This window comes from Terrapene carolina, unplaced genomic scaffold (genome assembly GCF_002925995.2).
Source record: "Terrapene carolina triunguis isolate 2854851 unplaced genomic scaffold, T_m_triunguis-2.0 Scaffold926, whole genome shotgun sequence".
NCBI lineage: Eukaryota > Metazoa > Chordata > Testudines > Emydidae > Terrapene > Terrapene triunguis.
In genome coordinates this window covers 4,504,177-4,526,054 of record NW_020665277.1, presented here as the reverse complement: position 1 = coordinate 4,526,054, position 21,878 = coordinate 4,504,177, and the positions used below count along the sequence as shown (strand labels likewise).

The following is a 21,878-nucleotide window of genomic DNA, read 5'->3' as shown; positions in this document are numbered from 1 at the left end:
CAACTAGGGTCCTTGATTTTGAAAGGGCAAACTTTAAAAAATTAAGGGAATTAGGGAAGTGGAGTTGATTTTGAAGAACTCAGGGATCTGAATGTTGGAGGAGGCTTGAAATTAGTTTCTGCAACTTAATAGTATCGGAAGCCTGCATCCCAAGCAAGGAGAAAAAATTCGTAGGGATGGATTGCAGATCAAACTGGATGGAAAAAGCATCTGAAACAAGTTACTGTGAGGAAAGCAGAATGGATGGATCAGCAAGGAACGCTACCTCTTGAAGGCCTTAAAGCAGTGGTCTACAAACTTTTTTGATCACGCACTCCCATCAGTAAAAAAATTTTGAGCACGCACCTCCTGCCGCACTGGCTCTACCATTTTTACCAAAGCGCCAAAAAAAAAAAAAAAAAGCCACTCGGACTCCCGCCCGAACTGCCGAAGCGCACCAAAAAAAAAGCTGCTCAGATGAAGAAAAAAAACGCTCCTCCTGCTGCGCACCCCTAAGGATCCTCTTGCGCAACCCACTTTGGATACCACTGCCTTAAAGTATAGGGGAAAAGTGAGAACTGCTAAAAGCCAAGCATCTTTGGACCTTGCAAAGGAAATTAAAGCTGATTCTTTAGCCATATTTAAAGAAGGAAAAAGAAAGAAATGGGAGTGCTAAGCATTGAGGATGGGGTGGAGATTTGGGCCACCTCCTAAACAAATACTTTCTCAGTTTAACAGGGATAGTGAGGAGCTTGGGGGCAGTGGCAGGGTGACTTGGAGGATAAGGAAGTAGAAATTACCACATCTGAGGTGGAAGCCAAACTCAAACACTTTATACAGGCCTGTGGATATGGTCCCATTATCTCCATCCAGGAATATTGGAGGAACTGCAGCATTGTATCACTTGTTGCTTTGAACTAGAGCAAATGGTGGATTTTCTGTAACTGGAAGTCATCAGTAACTCAGCCAGAGGTTATGGGCCTCCTGCAGAAGTGGGTGGTTGAGGTTCTCTGGCCTGCAGTACATACAGGAGGTTAGACTGGATGATCATGATGGTCCCTTCTGGCCTTTAAAATCTGAGTAATACATACCTATTGCTGATAAAAATCAAACCATCATATGCATAGTAGTCACTGAAATGCTTCCAGCTTCCTGAGGTCTTCTATAAGCAATGTCCATGTTTTTGATCTGTATAAGATCAGAAATGCAAAGGTTTGATAAATCCGTACATTTGTATTGTAGCCAATTGTTTTAGTGTATTCATTTATTGTGTGATGTTATAACTTTACCTTGTTTGGGTGAAGAGCAGTGGCTGGAGTAATACTGCTCTCTCTCTTCCTCCCCAGAGTGCAGACATTTCATTAACCCTTCTAATAAAATAAATACGAAAGTTACTTTTTTCTTCATTTTGACAAGTGTCTCTCTCTCAAACAGGTTGAATTCAGTGTTTGTGAAGTGAAGAGAACAGGTTCGCAGACAGCAGTTTCTGTCAGAATGCTTGGTCGCAACTACAGCTCCAAGAGGCTTGTTGGGTATGTGGCAACCCTGAAAGATAACTTTGGATTTATTGAAACGGCCAATCATGATAAGGAGATCTTCTTCCATTACAGGTGAGTGACTCCCTTTTATATTGCTGAGTGTTAATCTGTTTTCTACGCATCATATGCATAAGTTCAAATATCTGAGAAACTTCTCATTAACCACTTCCACAGGGCTGCTGCAGGCTTTGCTGTTTAACATCCCACATCTTAAGTATTCAGAGATTATACCGTAGATTAGTAGCATAACTACAGCTAGAGGATTGTACTTTTTTAGAGCTTCATTGGTGGTGGCTTATGTAGGTTGAGACTCCTGGTGCAAAGGTATGCTTTCAGTATTCTGTGAGAGGACTTCCCTTAGGAGTAATGGGGATGACAGACTTCTTTTCTGAATCAGTCTTAACTGCCTGCTAGCAGGTTGAAGACACTCTGGCAAGCATATGTAATGGTAAGGAACCAATATCCTACATCTGGTAAATTGCCCAGCAGAGAATTTGGGAATTGATCAGAGATGCAGTCCTGACTTCTAACGAGCTGGGAAACTCTTGATTTGGAACAGCCGTTTCATTTAACATGGGTTTATTTAAGGGATGCTCAGTTTTGGTCTATCCTTCATACAGAATTTAATGCATTATCTTAACAGTTGCTGGTTCAGATTAAGTCTAGTTATTCATGCCCTGAACTTGGATTACTGACAGTAACCTGCTTCATGGGAAGCATAATTTATTTCATTCTGTTCCAATAGCCAAATGGATTACTTTAAACTTCTTGTCTGAAGAGGAAAATGGCTATTGGGTAGACTTAAATAATCTTTAAACACTGAGCAAAATGCTTGCATCCAAACTGTAAGGTCTTGTAGTAATGAAAATGGTGAGCCAGCTGAAGTGTAAAGGTTCTGTACCTTCCACTTTGTTGCTGAGTGGCTTTGTTGGTCATGTAACTAAAGCAGAACGTGTATAACTTCTCTCATGCAGTGAATTCTCTGGTGATGTCGATAGCCTGGAACTTGGGGACATGGTGGAATACAGCTTGTCAAAAGGCAAAGGAAATAAAGTCAGTGCAGAAAAGGTGAACAAAACACATGCAGGTAAAACTATGTTCAATAACTTCTCTCTTAGCAAAAGGGCACTTGCAATTTTGTAAGGAGTCCTGGGTTAGTGGAACTCTGGTCTAAAGTACATCTCGAACACGATTACAGAAATTGTGATAATGGTGCACAGCAGACCAGAATTGGGCTGATCACTTTAGGACTTCTAAGAAGAGGGGAGAGATCCCTCAGAAAGAGCTCTTTGAGAGCTGCTCACTGTGTCAGAAGTGGGAGCTAATCAAGCAAGAACAGTCTGTAGACAGCAACAGCTCAAAGATAGTGGCCCTTGCCTGATTCCAGCTTCTAGAGTATGCTGCCTGAGTTGTATCATGATTGGATTACTCTTGTTTACCAAATACTGACAACATACAGTCACAAGCACAAGACAATTGGCAACCCATGCTATGAAAAGCTTAGTCTAGGAGGGGCATAGAAAGTAGATTGTGTGAGGCCCTGAGGAAGAGTTGTTGGGTAACTTTCCTCAAACTTTTAAATTCTGTTCATTTGTTTTGGGGGCTGATTCCTAACAAAAATAGGTCTCAAAAGGATTTGAGGAAAGGGTTGTTGCCCTGGTATTTGGGGAGTGGGAGGGAATTCAGTGCATAGAAGAGAGAGAGATAAAATGATGAGCAATAGAAGATCAGGGTGGAAAGAACATGTGAGTAAGAGGTCATGGTTGTGTTAAGCAGAAGAAAAAATATGCTTTACAAAAGAGCATTTAGTAATGTCATAGTGCCTCTATATAAATCCGTGGTACACCCATATCTTGAATACTGTGTGCAGATGTGGTCACCCTATCTCAAAAAAATATATTGGAATTGGATTATATCTTCAATTGACATATGCTGAGTAGATCAGTCTCACAATTAAGATTGTGCACCAATAGCTATAGCTTGTGCACCATAGTTTTGTACTGCATAATGAATAGATGTAAATGTGTGTGAATTCCTAATGTAACTTTTCTCCATTTGTAAGCCTAGAAGCTGGGAATGAGGGAAAAGGCATGGATCACTTGATGATTACCTGTTCTGTTCATTGCTTCTGGGGCACCTGGCATTGGTCACTGTCAGAAGACAGGATACTGGGCTAGGTGGACCTTTGGTCTGATCCAGTACGGCCGTTCTTGATTTATGTACAGGAGTAAAGAACATAAGTGCACCAGAAAAGGGAGCTGCAGCTGAGTAGCCTTGGTTCTTGGAAGAATTTAAAATGAAATGAAAACTATGGAATGCCAGTTCACTTAAAGCTTTGCAGACACTGATGTCTGGAGTGATGCTGTGGAGACATCACAGATTCCTGTCTTCTACAATGGGAATGATTAGAATGGCTCAGGATGCTCTAACCCACTCAGCTTTCCTGAATAGGCTGCCATGGGATAGAATGAGAATCCTTTGGCTCTTTGGTTTGCTATCCAGTTTCTAGAAGCTTCTGGGTTCTTGATTAACACTTGCCCATCCCTCTACTAGATTCTGTGTCTCTCAGGTATTGTGCTGAATACAGAAACTGCTAGTAGTAATGCAGTGTTACCAAATGGCCCCAATCAGGGGTAAAGGTCTCATTGGGTTAGGCTCCAAATTATGTAATCTAAACAGTGTGTACTGTCTGTGTTTTACAGTGAATGGTGCTACTGAGGAAGCTGATCCAACTGTCTACACGGGTAAAGTAATTCGCCCCCTGCGGAGTGTAGATCCCACACAGACTGAATACCAGGGAATGATTGAAGTCATGGAGGATGGTAAGCAGAAACAAACCTGACTCAGCACTTCTCTGCATTAAAGTGCCAACATGCTGTTTGTAAAATTGAGATTACTTTTAATGGGTCTGTTCAGCTCACACTTGATGTAGTTTGACAATGAGCTTTGGCTGTAGCGTAGTAACCTATAAACTAGCAACTTATGTAAACTTTTTAATTCTTCTGGTTTCTAGCTAGAAAAACCATTGTGTCCAATGTAGAAACACTTCAAAATACTTCCTCATGAAGGAACAGAAATAGATCTTAAACTGTGTTTTCCTTCCCTCTCTGCTAGGGGAGATGAAAGGAGAGGTCTATCCATTTGGAATTGTGGGGATGGCAAACAAGGGCGATTGCCTGCAAAAGGGGGAGACAGTCAAGTTCCAGCTCTGCGTCCTTGGTCAGAATGAACAGACGATGGCTTGTAACATTACACCTTTCCGCAGAGCCACTGTGGAATGTGTGAAAGATCAGGTTAGTGGATTCTTCTTTGAGACAAGAGTTTTCACATAATCCTAGAAATGCAGGGGTGGAAAGGGCCTTGAGAGATCATAAAGTCCAGCCCCCACATTGAGGCAGGACTAAATAAACCTAGACCATCCCCAACAGATGTTTGTCCTATCTATTCTTAAATTCCCAATGATGGGGATTCCACAGCCTCCCTTGGAAGCCTCCCAGTCAACAAATTCCAGAACTTAATTATAAGGGTAGTTAGTTTTTGTATTAGGAAAGACTTCCTAACTACTATATGAGTAACCGTCAAATGGTTCTAACTTGTGAAAATCTGAAATACTGGGACTTGAATTTTGAAGGAAAACAAAATTACACAGCAACATTTGTTCTGTTATCCCATGTGCCCAGTCACAGTCCCCTGTGTCGAGGAGTCATGGGAGCTTGCATCATTCAGCCTCAGTAGGCATGCAGCAATTCTCTAAAAAGGGCCGTATTTTTGGAGTTTAATGTACCCACACTACACACCCACATCATGTATCATTTGAAAGCTTATTTTGGGTACGTTTAGATGAGGTAATATGTAGAGCTGTTAAGTGGTGCCATAAGCCTCTGGGGAAGATGAAACAACGGTACCCAAAATGAGTGACTTTGTGCACAGTTCCAGAAACACTCCAACATGATGGATTACAGTTTATTGTTGATATTAATTTCAATACTTTAATGTGTGTGTTGATCAAAGCTACCAAACAATGGTGTATTGAAAGATTTGTATTGGTTTTGCAAGGACAGGTATTTTTTTCCAGAAAGGAACTTTAGCATGTGGCAAAAATGGCAAATAGAATACTGCAAATGTTGATAACATGAACTGTTTTCATATCACATTCTTAGTTGTCAGAATATTGTACAGTGATTATATTTTCAATTGACATATGCTGAGCAGATCAGTCTCACAATTAAGATTGTGCACCAGTAGCTATAGGTTGTGCACCATAGTTTTGTACTGCATAATTAATAGATGTAAATGTGTGAGAATTCCTAATGTAATTTTTCTCCATTTGTAAGGTTTGTACATACAAAGTAGTTTCTAGCCTGTTTGCTAGGTTTTTATTTGTAATTTGCCTAGGCATGTAGTACTAGTCTTTGAAATATTTTAGAAACTAGGTTTTTAATTGTGACATTTATGCACAAGTCATTAGTGTTAGAAATGACAGTACACAACTTCATACTATGAATGTGCAAAAGGTATGAGAGAAGTGGCCTAACAAGAAGTAGTGAGGACAGTCCACAAACAAGTCCTTACCTTTGCACTGAAGAGGGATGAAGAGCATGATACAGTTCTTGACCAGCCATGTCACCAACAATATGACAAACCCATTTGACTCTGAATCACATCCAGAGGTGCTTATTAACTTATGTACTGGACTGCATGTAACCTCAGATTTACAACAGTCTCTACTGAAAATACCAGATGTTGAAGAACAAATAGAGAGATTTGTGAGAGGTGTACTTGATTCTGATGGGACACACCACTTCTTCAGCCCAGTCAATAAATCTGTCATTAAAACACTTTGCTGGCATGGCCAAGATGACTGAATTTAAGTCTGGCAAGGAAAGGACTTAATCACAGCAGCTGTCAGTCCAGAAATTTGTTTTCCACAGAGACTTGTCCTTCACAAGATGCAGAGATAATGTTTCAATGGCAACTGTTAGTCACACAGTCTGACTTGTGCCCCTGCCCCTCTTCCATGCTGATGGAACACTTAAGCTTGGTCAACACTACCAACTTACATTGGTATAACTGTTGTTCGGGACGGGGGGTGGGGGGTGTAGGGTTTCCAGAACGACGTAGTTATACTGACCTAACCCCTGGTGTAGACAGTGCTGTGTTGATGGGAGGGCTTCTCCCATTGACATAGCTATCGCCTCTTGTGGAGGTGGAATATGTACGCTGATGGGAGAATCTCTTCTGTCTGTGTCGGTAGGGTCTCCACTAAGCGCTACAGTGGTGCAGCATGGTGCAGTGCTCTAAGTGTAGACAAGCCCTTAAAAGGTCAGACTAAACTGAATTAGGGCATCACCTGGAAGCTCAAGCTGAAAGAATCCAAGAGCTAAGAGCATGCAACAAAGAAACCACGGTGTACATTAGAAATGCCCATGGCTGTCATACAAATGGCTGGAGACGCATTCCACACTTTCACTGAATTGGCTGCTGAGTACTTGAGGTAGGTCCTAACAGGATTCTGTAATCAAAATCTTTGACAAATATAACAACAGTAACTCTGTAAACTTTTTGGAAAGACCGCACTGGATAGGATCTAAGATTGGATGCAACAAATAGCTTGACTGGCGGATGCCCTGTGCCTCCATAGAAAGTTTCTAAACTAAAGTGGCAACCAGCAAGCAGTCGCTTGTAAAAAATTTCTGACTACATGGTTCAAAATGCACCTGAGTGTAGGAGCATATCTCCTCCTCTTCCCCCCGCCCCTCCAGCGATGTGACTGTGCTACCCCTATTTGGTATATGCGGGGGGGGGGGGGGGGAACCTTTTTAATGTTGTCAAAACAAACGGAGCTCACTGCTTCAGAGATCTACCAAATTGGGGGAGAGCACAACTCAGCCACAATTCCTGCAGCAAGGATGTTGGTAGCAGTGCTGCATGACCAGAGAGAAAAGGAGCTCCACAGAGACCTGAATTGCTTGCACCTCAATCTGTCCACCAAAGAGGACAAATCACTGGCCAAACTCTCCCCATGTGAGGACCGTTCTGAGAGCATGTCAGAAGAGCATCTTGGCAAACAAAGATTTGGATGCCTTCACACATAGGTAAACCAGATATTGGATCACCATTGCAACGTGGGTGAAAAAATGTGGATGATGAACTACTTTCTATGTTCTTCAAGGGCCCAATAGCATTTGAGCTTCTGCAGGACTTTATTTTTGCAGTGATGCTACTGTTTAGGCACAATCAACTAATCTGTAGTTAAGTCTTCCCTGCACAGAACTGTGTACATTCCAAGGCAGTGAAGACTCTGGTATCCCATATGCACATGACTGATAACTAGAAATGTCACCAGCACTATTACATTTCAGTGATATCTGTACAAACGTTTGGCTATTTTTAGCTTTTAGATTGCTGTTGCTTTCAGGTCCCAAAGAAATCCATTGTCTTGAAATAATACATAGTAATTTAACACAAATTAATGCAAACAATTCAAAGTGGTCTTTAACATGTTGATGGTGTCATTGTTCATACCCACATCCATGGTAACAGCACCACTGGACAGTCCCATATCCTACCTCATCTTGGAAATAAGCTTTCAAATCATTTGATATGCATGATGTTTTTCTTATGGGAGAAGTCTGTTCCAACTTCAAGTAGTTAGTCATAGCTGTGTCCTGAAATATGAGGGCTGATATCCCTTCAGTTTTTATCATAGCTAATGTCGCTGCCAATAGATTATTCATATAAATGTCTAATCCTTTTTTATTTTTCTACTAAACTTTCTGTGTGCAAGTATCTTGTGGCAGTAAAATCCACAATCTGCTTGGGAAGAGATGAGTGCAAAGAGGTGGAAGGATGGAATATGTTGCCACCTTAATTTCACGGGGCATTCACTTCTTGTATTAAGAGTCGATAGGAGCACCTGATGGAGGTTTTCGGCCACTTATTGTGTATACTTACTCTCAAAAGAGTTGAATGTATTACTTCCTGCCTCCTTTCATTTGCTTTCTCTGGACCCTTTCTGCTATCAGACTTCTGAGATGGAGTGTCTGCAGTTTAACTCAGTATTCCACATAAGTGTTCCCAAAAAGAAAGATGACAGTATCCGTATTAGGCCACGATTTTAAAAACGAATACGTAAAAGTTAGGCTTCTATGGCCATATTTAGGACCATAAGAGGCCTGACTTCCAAAAGTGCTGCAACACGAACCGTGCCCTTTGGCTTAATAGGTGTCTAAATATGGATTTAGAAGCCTGATGTTAGGCATCCATTTTTGAAAACCTTGCCTAGACTGTCCCTTCTTAATACAACATATAAACAAAGTGGAGTTGAAATGCAATAGTGTCCATTTGAAATGACATAAATGAACTAAATTGCACTGCTGTTTTTCAGTTTGGATTCATTAACTATGAAGTGGGTGACAGCAAAAAGCTCTTTTTTCATGTGAAAGAAGTTCAGGATGGTGTAGAGCTGCAGGCTGGAGATGAAGTAGAGTTCTCAGTGATCCTGAATCAGCGCACAGGGAAATGCAGTGCCTGTAATGTATGGCGTGTCTGGTGAGGAATTGGGATTATCTGGTTTAATCGGGAACAAATAGTCAAATCTCTGCATTTGGGGGGAAAAGCACAAAGTTTCCTGCGTGGGAAAGTGACGCTTGTTTTACGTGACAGACCTTAATGTGCTTGGTGTTAACTGGGCATATTTGGTAAATGACTGCCTCCTGTATTATCAAACATACTGTATAAATCCTGTTCTTAATAGCCACTGGATGGACAGCAGCATTCCTGCCTATTAAAAGGATTAGTATTGTGATTTACAATGGGAAGCACAGGTAAACCAAGTAAAATAATTAAATTAGAAGTCAAGATTTAATAGAATGGGCCACAGGGCTCTGTGAAGTATGAGACAAGGTGGGTGAGGTAATATCTTTTATTGGACCATCTTCTGTTGGTAAGAGACAAGCTGCATAAGTTTGAAAGCTCTTCAACCTTATGGAGCTTCTCTTATCAACAGAAGTTGGTCCGGGTAAACCACCTTGTCTGTAATACCCTGAGACCACAGTATAGCTACAACAGCATTGCATACAACATATGCAAAATGTGTGGCAGTTCAACAAGGGTTGGAGTCAAAGCTTATGACTAGCATTTTACTGATAACTTCATTGTAGCTCTGCTGTATTTAGAGGCTGCACACTTGTGTTATAAACCTTTTTCCGCTAATCCCTTACTGGTAGACATTTAATGACAAGAAAATATGGCAAGCAGCCAACTTTGGGTGCTTTGGAAAATTGAGTGTGATGCACGGAGGGAGCTTTTGAAAACTATACCAAATTGGGGGAGAAATCGCCCTGAAGCAAGTGTAGAACACGGAGAGAAGAAATACTTTCTTGCCCTGTGCTGACTAAGAGTGCACAAATCAAGGTAGAGATTTGTAGATGTTTGAATAAATTGCTTTGATTTTTTTTTTAATAGCTGACCATTAATACATCAGTTTTACTTTAAAAAGTCTTTTGCAGTAGCAGCTAGGCACACACAAACTTTAAAGCCACGTAGTCACTCTCAAAAATGGGGAAAGGCTAAATCAAAAAGCTTCTTGCATTTGCGTTAGAGCTAATCAGCCTTTGTTTCTGTCACACTCAAGCGAGGGCCCCACCAGGGAGAACACTGCCACCATTTGCAAAATGTTTAACAAAGAAGCTGACAGCAAGAGCCTCCCAGCTATTCTTAAATGCTGTGAGAGGTATGGGCCAGTCAGTCTTAGATAACCAGGTCCCAGACAACAGGGTCTTTGTTTTTCAATTAACTTCAAGTATTGAGTGTCCAATGTAATGACTCGAATGTAGTCACAGTGGCCTGCCCCACTCAGGAAGCAGGCAATTCAGGCTTTCTGCTGGATCTTCCAGATGTATTTCAAGCATATTCCTGAAGAGAAGGGCATTAAGGAGCAGCCAGGCTAGGGGGGGAGTGGTGCTTTTTCCAAGCTCTGCATACAGAGGTGTAGTGGCTGAGTGGTTATGGCACTCGACTACAATTCTGAAGGTCATGGGTTTGTCTCGCTTAACCTCCTACTGTGAAAGCCTGCCTCCAGTTCACCTGGCTTCAGTATGGCTACCTGATCCATTGTGAGGGCAGTCAAAGGTGGTTGGATGCGATTCCTGTACCATTGGCCATGAAATTGATGTGCCTTAACTGCATCAGCCTGAGGAGCCATTGGCTCTGGGGACCTATGACTTTGACTGTGTGCAAAATTTACATACCCCACTAATTCTTATGTGAGGAATTACTTTAAATATCAAGATCACTGGGCATCTGCACTAACCCCTTCTGAGATGAATAGGTAGCTCACGCTAGTCAGAGCTATTGTTCCAAGCTCTGCAGACTCATGCAGTTTACGTTTTTGAGGTCATCTCTGCAACTGTAACAGCCAGTTGTTTTTCCAGAGATTCTGGAGAGTTGTTGGCATGTTGTACTACAGCATATCAATGGTTCTTGAGCACTGGCATTAAGCTTAATTGGGATGTGACAAACACATGGGCTGACTGTTGAAGGTTTGCATTGAGAGGAAAGATTGTAGCTTCCTGGCTAGTTGTAGACGATAAAACTCTGTGGTGCCCTGCTGCCATCTGAGAATCCAGAGGCTGCAGTAGATATCCTAGGACCTTGAGGCTGGTATAACGTACTTTCCAGAAACCCCATTTCAAAATGAGATGAGTTCTTTAGTCTCAATTTCCTTTTTGTCTTGGTACAAATTATCCAGTTCCCTGTCACGTCGTGTGCCTTCTTCCCAAATGTTAGCACATTGTCCAGGGAATGGCTGCTGCTCCAAGTAACTAGCTCCGTTTCTGTTACAGTGAAGGCGCAAAGGCTGTTGCTGCTCCGCGTCCTGATAGACTTGTTAATCGTTTAAAGAGCATTACTTTAGATGATGCCAGTGCTCCTCGCCTAACAGTTCTTCGTCAACCAAGGGGACCGGATAACTCAAAGGTATACTCTTGCGATAATAGCCTAGTGTGCAAAATTACTCTACATAAGTATCTAGAAATAATGGTAATTGAATCTTGATTCTTCAAGATGTATTATCCATATGATTTGCACTCTTGGTGCACATGTACCCCAAATACATGAGATCAGATTCTTTTTTGCCAGCAGTATCCATTGGGGACAGTGCCTGTGCTCTAATGTCCTTGAACATACACATCTCCATCGAAGGATGTAAAGGGGGGCAGTAGGCCCAGCTATCTTAATTCCTTTTTATTGCTGATAGCAATGAGATGAAACTTCTGCAGTATCCACTTGCTTCTGTGTGTATGTAGTTGTGTGTTAGGCTTGTTGCCAGTTGGCAGTACACAAAAAATCCTTATTTTAATCAGCTTCTGTTTTTTAGCACAGAACCCTTCCCCTCTGTACAAGGGCTCTAGCAAAATAGCCAAAGTGAAATCTCCAGGATTTAAAATCTGCCCCTCTGTGCAAAACCTCAGTGCCACTTAATGGGCACCTGGTGCCTATTTTGGGAGAGCATTCTATTGCGGGCGATGTGTCATATGTATGTAGATCTGAGTGACTCAAAGAACCGGAAAAAGGCCCACTGAAAATGGTTCTTCCTGGAGTGTTCTGTGGAAGCCTTCCTGGACAGTGAAAGGAAGGATGCAACTAGACCTCAGTCTTCCGTGAACACCTCGGTGAAGAGCGATTCCACCCCAAGCTCCTGGTCTGTCAACCAAGAGACCCCAGCATCTGCACTCATTCCAGCTTCAACCTCTGAGGTAGGAAGGAGCGCCACGCCAGAGTTGAGCTGAAGTGTAAGTCACCTATCCCTACTGAGCAAGTTATTTATATCACTGTGGTGTTTACAAGCCCTAGTCTTAGACCAGGACAGTATGGTGCTAGGTGCTGTACAAAGACAGTCCATGCTGCAAAGATTCACAATCAACGTATAGGACAAGGGACAGCAGCTGGATATAGACAGGGCCTGGGGAAGAGTACAAGAAAACAGGACAATGTTGGTAAGCATGATAGGCAGTTGTGCATCTGTGGCCTAACCATCCTCAAGTTTTTCAGAGGCATCACGGCAGCTGGAGGATTAAGGTAGCTTTGTGGATGCTTATGGGGAGCTTCTCCTAAGCACAAGGGACAGCATGGGAGAAAGGATGAAATTGCTTGCTTGTTTTGAAAACTTTACAAATAGATGGGGAGAGACTGGTACCATAGGCCAATCAGAGTTGAGCTATCTAGATGAATAAGACAGAGAGAGGCTGTGAAGAGTCTTTAAGATGACAACAAGCAGTTTACATTTGATCCCTAGAGAAGGGGAGCCAGTAAAGTGATGCAAAGAGAAGCGATATTGGCAAAGTGACAGGCTAGGAAAATGATCTTTGCAGCAGCATTCTGAATGGATATGAATAGGGCAAGATTGCATTTGTCAAGGCCAGAGAAAAGGATTTTGCCATAATCGACAAGAGTTAAAGCACAAGATTCTTCTAGGGCTCTCAACAGTGAAGGGGCACCCAAAGGCTAAAGAAGGGTCCCTCTGGCATCCTAATACCAACTGTTGAGAGCACCAATGGTATCCAGTGGACCTGCAAACCATGTCTCTTGATATTGAGCCTTTGGTACCCAACCTACTAGCTGACTTTTCACAGGGCCTAGTACTGGAGTCTCCAAGTTTCCTGCTATCCTAGGACTCTCAGGATGAACATCTGGTACTTCCCTGGGCTGTACTGGATTCTGTGGGAGGGTGGGATGCAGCCATAGTCACATAAGCCTGCATCATCAGCCCCTTCTAGGGTGAGGTTCACCGTCCCCAAAAAGGCAAACTAAACCATCACAGCCAGGTCAGCTAGTGCCTTTCCAGGATCTGAGACTGCAGAAGGAGGAGAGTGAAGAGGAACAACATCTAGAAGGGGAAGAACTTGTCCCTGCTGCCACTTCCTCATCCTGTTCCAACCGGGCAGTAAATATCCCTCAGCTCCTTTCCTTTGAATGGTTTCAAGACCTCACCATTAAGCACATGGCAGACACTCTAGATATATTTCTGGAAGTGGTGCAGAAGAAACCTCAGATTCAAGGACATCTTTCACCCTGCCATTCCTATAAATGACTGTTAGAGCCTTCAGAAGACCTGTGGCACAAGCCAGTGCCCATTCTGCCCATATCAAAGTGAGCTGACAGGAGGCATCAAGTTTCTACAAGGGTATTTGAGTACTTGTATTGTCACCTCTTACCAGGGTTGCTTGTGATAGCTGTGGTCCAAGAAAAGTCATAGCAGGAGTGGCCTTCCAACCCTACACCTAGGGGGTGAGACCCAGAGATTGGACCTGTTGGACATGCAACCTCTTTATGTACTAGCCTCCAGATGTCACTGATTACAAAGCTCTCCTGTTCAGCTGTCTCAGTATGTGAACAGGCTACCTCAACACCAAGAGTAACTAAAGACTATTTGTCTGAAGGACAGTTGATAGCCCACATGTCTTTACATGCTGTGCCAGATGTGGCCGACACAGCAGCACATACTATGGTTATGTTGGTGGCCATGAGAACTCCCTGGCTCTGATCATCAGGGATTCCCAAGGAGGTTCAAACAACTGACGGTCTTCTCTTTGATGGCAACAAATTCCTTAATCCAAAGGGGCATGAGGCCATACATTTCCTGGAAGACTCTAGGGCCATTCTGTGCTCCCTGGGCCTCTCTTTCAGCCCCAAGAAAGAGGCAAGCAAGACCAGACTTTCGGGTACTATTTCTCTGCTGATTACTATTACCAGCCTCAAGAGACCTCAGTTGCTGAGAAAGAAGTAGAGGTTTCAGCAACAGTGACTCTGACTCTTTCTCTAGTGCTTCACAATGTCTTTCCCCTGGCATTCAGTTTGACACAGTTGTCACGAGCCTAGCAGAACCTCCAGAGGATCTAGTCACTTCTGCCCCGTTTGGCAACCACCTCTTTATTTTTGAGAAATCTGGATTCAGTCATCTCAGACCTGTGGGTCCAAGGAATTGTAACCAAGCCAATTACAATCCCTTCCTACTTCTTATCCCCATTTCTCATCCCTTTTAGTGGATCCTTCTCCTAAGATACTGTTAAAACAGTGGACTCCTACAACTAAGCAGTGGAAGAGGTGATCTTGGTAGTCAGGGGCAAGGGTCTTTATTCCCATTACTTATCCCAGAAAAGGGGATTGGCCTCCCATTCTGGACCTTTGTTTCAACACCTTCATCTGCTGTTTCAATTCCAGGATGGTGACTCTAGCCTCCATAATTCCCTCCACAAGATTGGTTCAGAGCTCTCGACCTGCAGAACTCCTCTATTTTTACAGTAAGGTTATTTCCTGTGGGTGAGATGAATTAGATTCCTGGTAGGAACACCTCATTACCAGTGTGGGATCCTGCCCTTTGGTCTTCCATGGCACTGAGGATGTTCACATCTGCCAAACGCTTGGTGGTAGCTCATCTAAGGAGTCGAGGGATCCAGATCTATCTATATACCTTGAGTGACTGATTCAAGGAAGATCTCCCCCACCTCCAACATGTGACCAATTCAAATAACCTTAAATTATTTACCATTTGGGGTCTCAAAGTCCAAGAGAAATCCATATACCCTCAAAACTTAGCACTCATAGTAGCCATGTTAGATTCCAGGTCAGTGAGAGCTTACCTTACAGAGATTAAGTTGTTTGAGGTTTATCAAGATCACTCAAGAACATCAGCAAGACTGGCCTCTCGGACTCTTGAGACACATGGCCTCATAGAATCTTAGAAATGTAGGGCTCCAATTTACCAACATTCTTTAATTGTGACCACCAGAACTGAACATAGTATTCTTGGCTTGCAAATTGAATGAGTCAGCAGTAATCCCTGGATCCTTTTCAGCAGTGGCCCCAGCTGTTGCCCTTGACTGCTCATTTCAGCACTAGTGAACTGCTGACTAGCCCTGAAACAATGTGGAATATTTCCGAGGGTCCATCTGGGAGCAGTATCTGTACATCCTACTCAGGGCCATACTGTACTTTGCCACCCTTCAAAGCTTAGATTTTTTTAAACTTGTGTTTTTCCCCCCTCAGTCTTTCCCGTGTTTGAAGATTGTTCCTATTTCTAAAATCTTTAGGGCAGCTACTTGGAGCTCAGTCCCCACACTTGCAATATACTATTCCTTGGTAGAGGCTGCCAGATTGGATGCCTTCTTTGATAAGGTTGTCTTACAGTCATTATCTAAGCATGAGTCCTATTACCCACCCTGCCAAGGAAACGCATAACTTTTGGTTTGAGTCACCAAAAGTGCGTCCATGTGGACAATCTCTGAAAAGGGTTACTTACCATACTGTAACTGGCTCTTGTGTTGTCCACATGGGTTCCACAACACACCCTCCTTCTCCACTACTGTGGATTCCTATTCCTCTGGGATTCTGTATTGGCGAAGGAAGTGGGGATGCTTGGGCCTGCTCTGCTCTTTATCTGGCATGGGGATGCGAGAACATTAGGGTGCACGGGTAGCCTCAGTGGATACTACTGGCTAAAAGAATCTGATCCTGTTTATACCGGCCACATATATGCATCAAGAGCAGAATGGGTGTGCATGACACATCACGAAGAACCACATTACTATAAGGTAAGTAACCGTTCTTTTCGTAACCTGTATAATGCTAAATGCTGATTAAGGCTAAAACTGTTCTTAATTTGTTTAATCCATTTAAATGTAAAATCAAGGCTTCCTATCTTGCTGTGTTTGCCACTCAAGCTGCTTATCCTGGAAAGGACTGTAATGCATGCCCACCTTGCACTAACATAATTAATGCAAATTTCAGAGCTGGGTGTATAGTTACCTCAGCTGGCGGGTGATGCGAACTGTCTTTAAGAATGACAAATGGATTGCTAGAAGGAAAAATGTACTCTTCTGCAACAACCTGTTTAAAACTCCTAGAGAGACAGCTTCCTAATGAAAGAGCCTGCTCTCCTTTGTGCAGAAATAATCCACCTAGGAGAAAGGGGAAAGAGCTGGAGCCTCAGCTCATTGAATTTCCTAGGAACTTTTGTTAGCATGGAGGAATCTGGGGGAGCCCAGCAAGCTCATGCCTCACCTGTGTTCCCTCTAAGGTGTGTGCCTGCGCGGCCGCACAGGAGGCCATCAAAGGGCCACACACACAGTTGAGCGTGGAGGGTGGGTGGGGGCAGTGGGGTGAGATGCGGGGCGGTGATGGTAGGTTGGGGTGTGCAGTGGTGGGGTGGGGAGATGAGACTCCTCTCTCTCCCCACCCCAGCTCCGTCTGACCCCTGGTGAGCACAGTATCTTGATTAGCAGAACGTGTTTTGTCACTGTGACGGGTTGGTTCACAGAAACCTCCTGGGAGCTGCCACCCGATGTGCCAAGACTACCTCTACCCTTGCCTTCCCTGCCAGCTCGGGGCCCCAGCACCCTGTCTTGCTGAGCCAGACGCTCCCGTCTCACCCCCTGACTCACAGGAAGGCTTGGGGTCTTACAGTGACATGTGATCATGTCACATGAACTGGAATCCATCTTTAACCTGGTGCTTTTCCAGTGAGGGGTGGAGGTGGAAACCCAGAGGGACAAAGGATTCCCACCTTATGCAAAGGAAGGCTTGCTTGCAAACAGAGCCATCCAGTCAGTTGTCCTGGTTGATGGGAGCCATTAAGATTCCAAACCACCATTAATGGCCCACACTTTGCATAATTACAATAGGCCCTCAGTTATTTCATATTTCTAGTTTCAGATACAAGAGTGGTACATTCATACAAATAGGATGACCACACTCAGTAGACAAGCTTTGTAAAGATACCTTACAAGAGACCTTTTGCATGAAGCATATTCCAGTTACATTATATTCACTCATTATCAAATTTTTATAAAACCATATAGACTGCAATGTCAGTCACCACTTGAATAGCCAGGAAATAATGCCTCAAAACAGTCAGACTGCCAGAGAGATTCTTCTGGCAAGCTCCACAGCGGTTGATAAGTTTTTTAACTTCATGTAAAGGTCTTATAAACCTCATTCTTGGCCATTACCTATCATTTAATTTTTTTCTCCATTACACTATCTACATTATTTTTTCTCATCCTTTTAAAAAATGGCAAAAATAGTATTTCACAGTCCCTGGCTTACCATTGCATATTAGACCAATTACTTGGATCAACTGGCAGAAATTTTCTTGTGTTGAGGTTAGTCACTGGATCAATATAACATTGCCCCTCAACATCAACTGTGCTCAGAATTCAGAAGTAAGAGCATGTCAAGCATTCCATGAAAGCTTTAAGTATCAGGCTGAAGGAGTGAGCCTTTCCCATTTATAGATTGCAAAGGAACAGTATCTAGGTAAGACAAATAAAGTTGAGACAAATTCTGATAAGTGTGTTTTGGTTGAGCTCCCCTTGAGGAAACTACAGGGTCTGATGGTTGCTATGTGCAACCTCATTAGGGTGAATGTCAGCTGTGCACACTTTTGTTGATATTCAATGTTGATAAATGCAAAGTAATGCACATTGGAAAACATAATCCCAACTATACATATAAAATGAGGGAGTCTTAATTAGCTGTTACCACTCAAGAAAGAGATCTTGAAATCAATGTGGATAGTTCTCTGAAACAATCTATTCAACGTGCAGCTGCAGTCAAAAAAACAAACAATGTTGAGAATTATTAAAGGGATAGATAAGACTAAAAAAATCATATTGCCTCTCTATAAATCCATGGTATGCCCACATCTTGAATACTTTGTGCAGATGTGGTCTCATCTCAAAAAAGATATATTGGAATTGGAAAAGGTTCAGAAAAGGGCAACAAAAATTAGGAGTCTGGAACGAACGGCTTCTGTATGAGGAGAGTAATAAGACTAGGACTTTCCATCTTGGAAAAGAGACGACGGGGGGATATGATAGAGGTCTATAAAATTATGACTGGTGTGGAGAAAGTAAATAACACTTCCTTATTTACTACTTCTCATAACACACAAACTAGGGGTCACCAAATGAAATTAATAGGCAGTAGGGTTAAAACAAAGGAAGTATTTTTTTCACACAACACACAGTCAACCTGTGGAACTCTTTGCCAGAGGATGTTGTGAAAGCCAAGTCTCTACCAGGGTTCAAAAAAGAACTAGATAAGTTCATGGAGGATATAGGTCCATCAATGGCTATTAGCCAGGATCGGCAGGGATGGTGTCCCTATCCTGTTTGCCAGAAGCTGGGAATGGGTGACGGGATGGATCACTTGATGATTACCTGTTCTGTTCATTCCCTCTGGAGCACGTGGCATTGGTCACAGTCTGAAGACTGGATACTGGGCTAGATGGACCTTGGTCTGACCCAGTATGGCCACTCTTTTGAAATTCACTCAGGAACACAGATGGCCACAGAAAGTCCCCCAGTGCAGAACTGTTGTGGTTACACTACATGTGAATGGGTAACTTCAGTTGGGTGCACAGAGGACACTAACTCCTGTATGTGACACAACTGGGTTCCACAGTAGCTATGCATAGGCCACTATAGAAAGGGGCTTAAGGAATGGGCCAAGGAATGGAAAAAGTCCATGGTTACATGTATCTAGTGGGCATGGCAAGGAATGTTAGACCAGTGTGCAGGAATCACAGGGTCTGGTACAGCAACTGCAAAAAGGATATGTATCTACTCTGGCCACAGGTTGGGATGTTTGTTCTGTAACCCCCCCTCCCCACTGTGCCTCTATTTCCCCATTTTCCAGATGGGAATAATGATACTGGTCTTCCTCTGTAAAACACTTTGATATTTATAAATGAAAAGCACTAAATATTGTTGGCTTTTATATTTGCTTTAAAAGGAAATTACCAAAACTAGGACTAATGAAAATGGTTTTGTCTGATTTCCAATTATGACAACTCCCTGTTGTGGATTTAAACCTCCCCCTAGCAATGTTCGCAAAGCTTTTTGTGGGCAGGAGGACATGTAGTTTATCTAGGGGCCTGATCCTGCAAAGTATTACTCATGTAGCCATTATGCCCATGGAAAGAAGTAGAAGAACTTTCATGTCAAGTGAAAGTTTGCCTGAGCTCATGTGTTTGTAAAGTGCTGTGTAAATTTACAGAGCTATGTGTGTTTCACTGTAATAACTGAGACACTGGAACATTGTATGTGTGCATGGGACTCTGAAGGTGAACTTGACTGCTACTTTAATTGTCCAAGCTGATCCAGTGTAAAAATATAAACCACATGAAGATTAAAAGTCGTACAGACTATTCAAAGTGCTTTGTATTAATACAAGAGGATGGTAAGGGGAATTTGAGTGGTGTGTTAATTATTTTGAGCCTTAATGTCCTGATTTAAAAAGAAACATTTACTTTGATTTCTAAATTGCGGTATTATATTTTACATTCAGACGAGACCTTTACAGATGAAGCCCTGTCTGAACATTAAATATCTCCAGCATTTTGCATAAGTGGAAAAGATTCTTCCTATCCAAAATTCCCCTTCTTTCCAAACTACTGCACAGTGCTCTGTGCTGCTGGCCTAGCTGGCTGCTGATTTTCCTCACCAGGTGGCTGCCTTTCAGTGGTACATTTATATGCATAGTTTGCAAAGCATGCACTGATCCTTGTGGAAGGAGGCTGTAGGAATGAACAGATAGGTACTGCCGAGGTCACACAGACCTTTCCTAAGACCCAGCTAGGTACTAGCAGTAATACGTGTTGAGCTCTTGGTGAGATAAGGGTTGTTGTGAAAGTACGGAGATGATGGCGCACATCCACGTATTACCTCAATATTGGTGCTGCCCATAACAAAATACATTCCATACATTGATGGAAAAAATTGGAGGGAACACTACTCCTCACCCTTCCAGGTATGTAGAGGGGATTCTTCAGGGTTAAAGGAAATGGTATAGAACACAGTGCCTAGGTAGAACTGCAGACAAATGCATGGGAGCTCTGTGCTAACTTGTTCGTATTTGGGGACAAAGCTGGCTCATCAGAAACCCTGCTAACACTGTATCCTGTTAGAAACAAAACCCGTACAGTGGGCTACACTTGAATATTCCAGCTCTCTCAATTTCTCCATCTCTCTGTTAACCATATGCATTATTTCACATTGCAGTTGATTAATGAGGTTTTATGTCATTACAGGGATTTGGTGCAGAGAGAAAGATTCGTCAAGCTGGTGTTATTGACTAACTGATCCATAAAGCACATAACTAAGTACGATCAAGCAGTGGGAGCTGGTGAAGGGTACTGAATATCTCCCTATTCATCCCTTCCAAATTCTAAGAAGTTGTTACACCAGTTTTAACACCTTCCTCATGTTATGTTTAAAAAATTTATGAAACCATTTTAAAATTATGCACAGTTGCATCCTGAAGACTTAAGGTGGCGCCTTATAGTATCACATTTTAGACGCTTTTTGAATGGTGCATTTAACGCAACTGGTAACTGCAAATCTACATTGCCTATGTAAGTGAACATTATAGACAGTTCTACTCTGGTAGACCTTATGAAATTCTGCACTAAAAAGATATATATATACTCTACCTTCATTATTTCTGCCAAGGTGTTACTATGCCTTAGCTCTCAGTTGCATTATCTTTCCCTCCACGTGGGAGGCTCACTTCCTGTTTGTTCAGATCTAATTCTGAGGACCATATGAGGGTGGACTATATTAACTTTTTTTTATATAAAATCTGTATGAGCATTCAGATAACTTTATTAAGTTGATGGCCAAATGTTACAATGTTGTTTTCATATCTCATTTAAACTTGAGTCCATGTAGGAAAGTTCTGTTAGATCTCAGTGAAAGTACCTTCCAGAGTAGATCTGTTTTTGTAACTTTCTGCAAATAGTATGTGCAGTGCAGAATTTCAGAAGGATGAGGTGTGCCATCGGTGTGGTAATTTAAATATATAAAACAATGCACAAATTTTGCTGCTGCTTAGAACACTGCAGCTTCTAAACCCAGTTTCTTTTACCGATTTAAATTTAAAAATTGTGCCTGAAGTGAATACATTTTTCTTTTTGCAGCCAGCACCCAGTGTACTGTAAAAGAATAAATACTTAGGCTTTCCATAGCTGTATTGAGATTTTCATCAAGGTGAAACAGTTAATGTCTGTGTGCTTTTTTTTTTTTTTTTTTTTTTTTCCCCAGCCACACTTTATCAAGCAAGAAAACTGAATGATTGGTCTAAGTATTACTTTAACCAAAAAGATCAGGAGTTATTTTCTTTGAATAGAGGGCAGTACTGTGTTTTTTTTTCCCCTCCATATTACCTCTATTCTCAATTTAGGGTTTTTCTTCTCTGGGAGATGCATTATCTTTGTGAAACAAACATTGCTTTCTCCAATTTTCTGTTAATGGCAAAGAATGGAAATAGAATAAAGTTTTACTGATTTTGAAAAAAAAATGC

At 42.3% G+C, this 21,878-nt stretch overlaps 1 protein-coding gene across 5 annotated transcripts in view; it reads left to right on the top strand.

Moving 5' to 3' along the window:
• Nucleotides 1-21,875, top strand: part of CSDE1 (cold shock domain containing E1) — a 46,970-nt gene extending 25,095 nt beyond the window's left edge. For all 5 annotated transcript variants that reach the window (XM_026661007.1, XM_026661009.1, XM_026661008.1 and 2 more), the window contains 7 exons: nt 1,414-1,589; nt 2,492-2,604; nt 4,220-4,339; nt 4,632-4,810; nt 8,905-9,068; nt 11,363-11,495; nt 20,608-21,875. In XM_026661007.1, the coding sequence (XP_026516792.1) occupies nt 1,414-1,589; nt 2,492-2,604; nt 4,220-4,339; nt 4,632-4,810; nt 8,905-9,068; nt 11,363-11,495; nt 20,608-20,655 (933 nt within the window). In that variant the 3' untranslated portion in view covers nt 20,656-21,875. The remainder of the gene's footprint in view (nt 1-1,413; nt 1,590-2,491; nt 2,605-4,219; nt 4,340-4,631; nt 4,811-8,904; nt 9,069-11,362; nt 11,496-20,607) is intronic.
• Nucleotides 21,876-21,878: the final 3 nt, after the last annotated feature.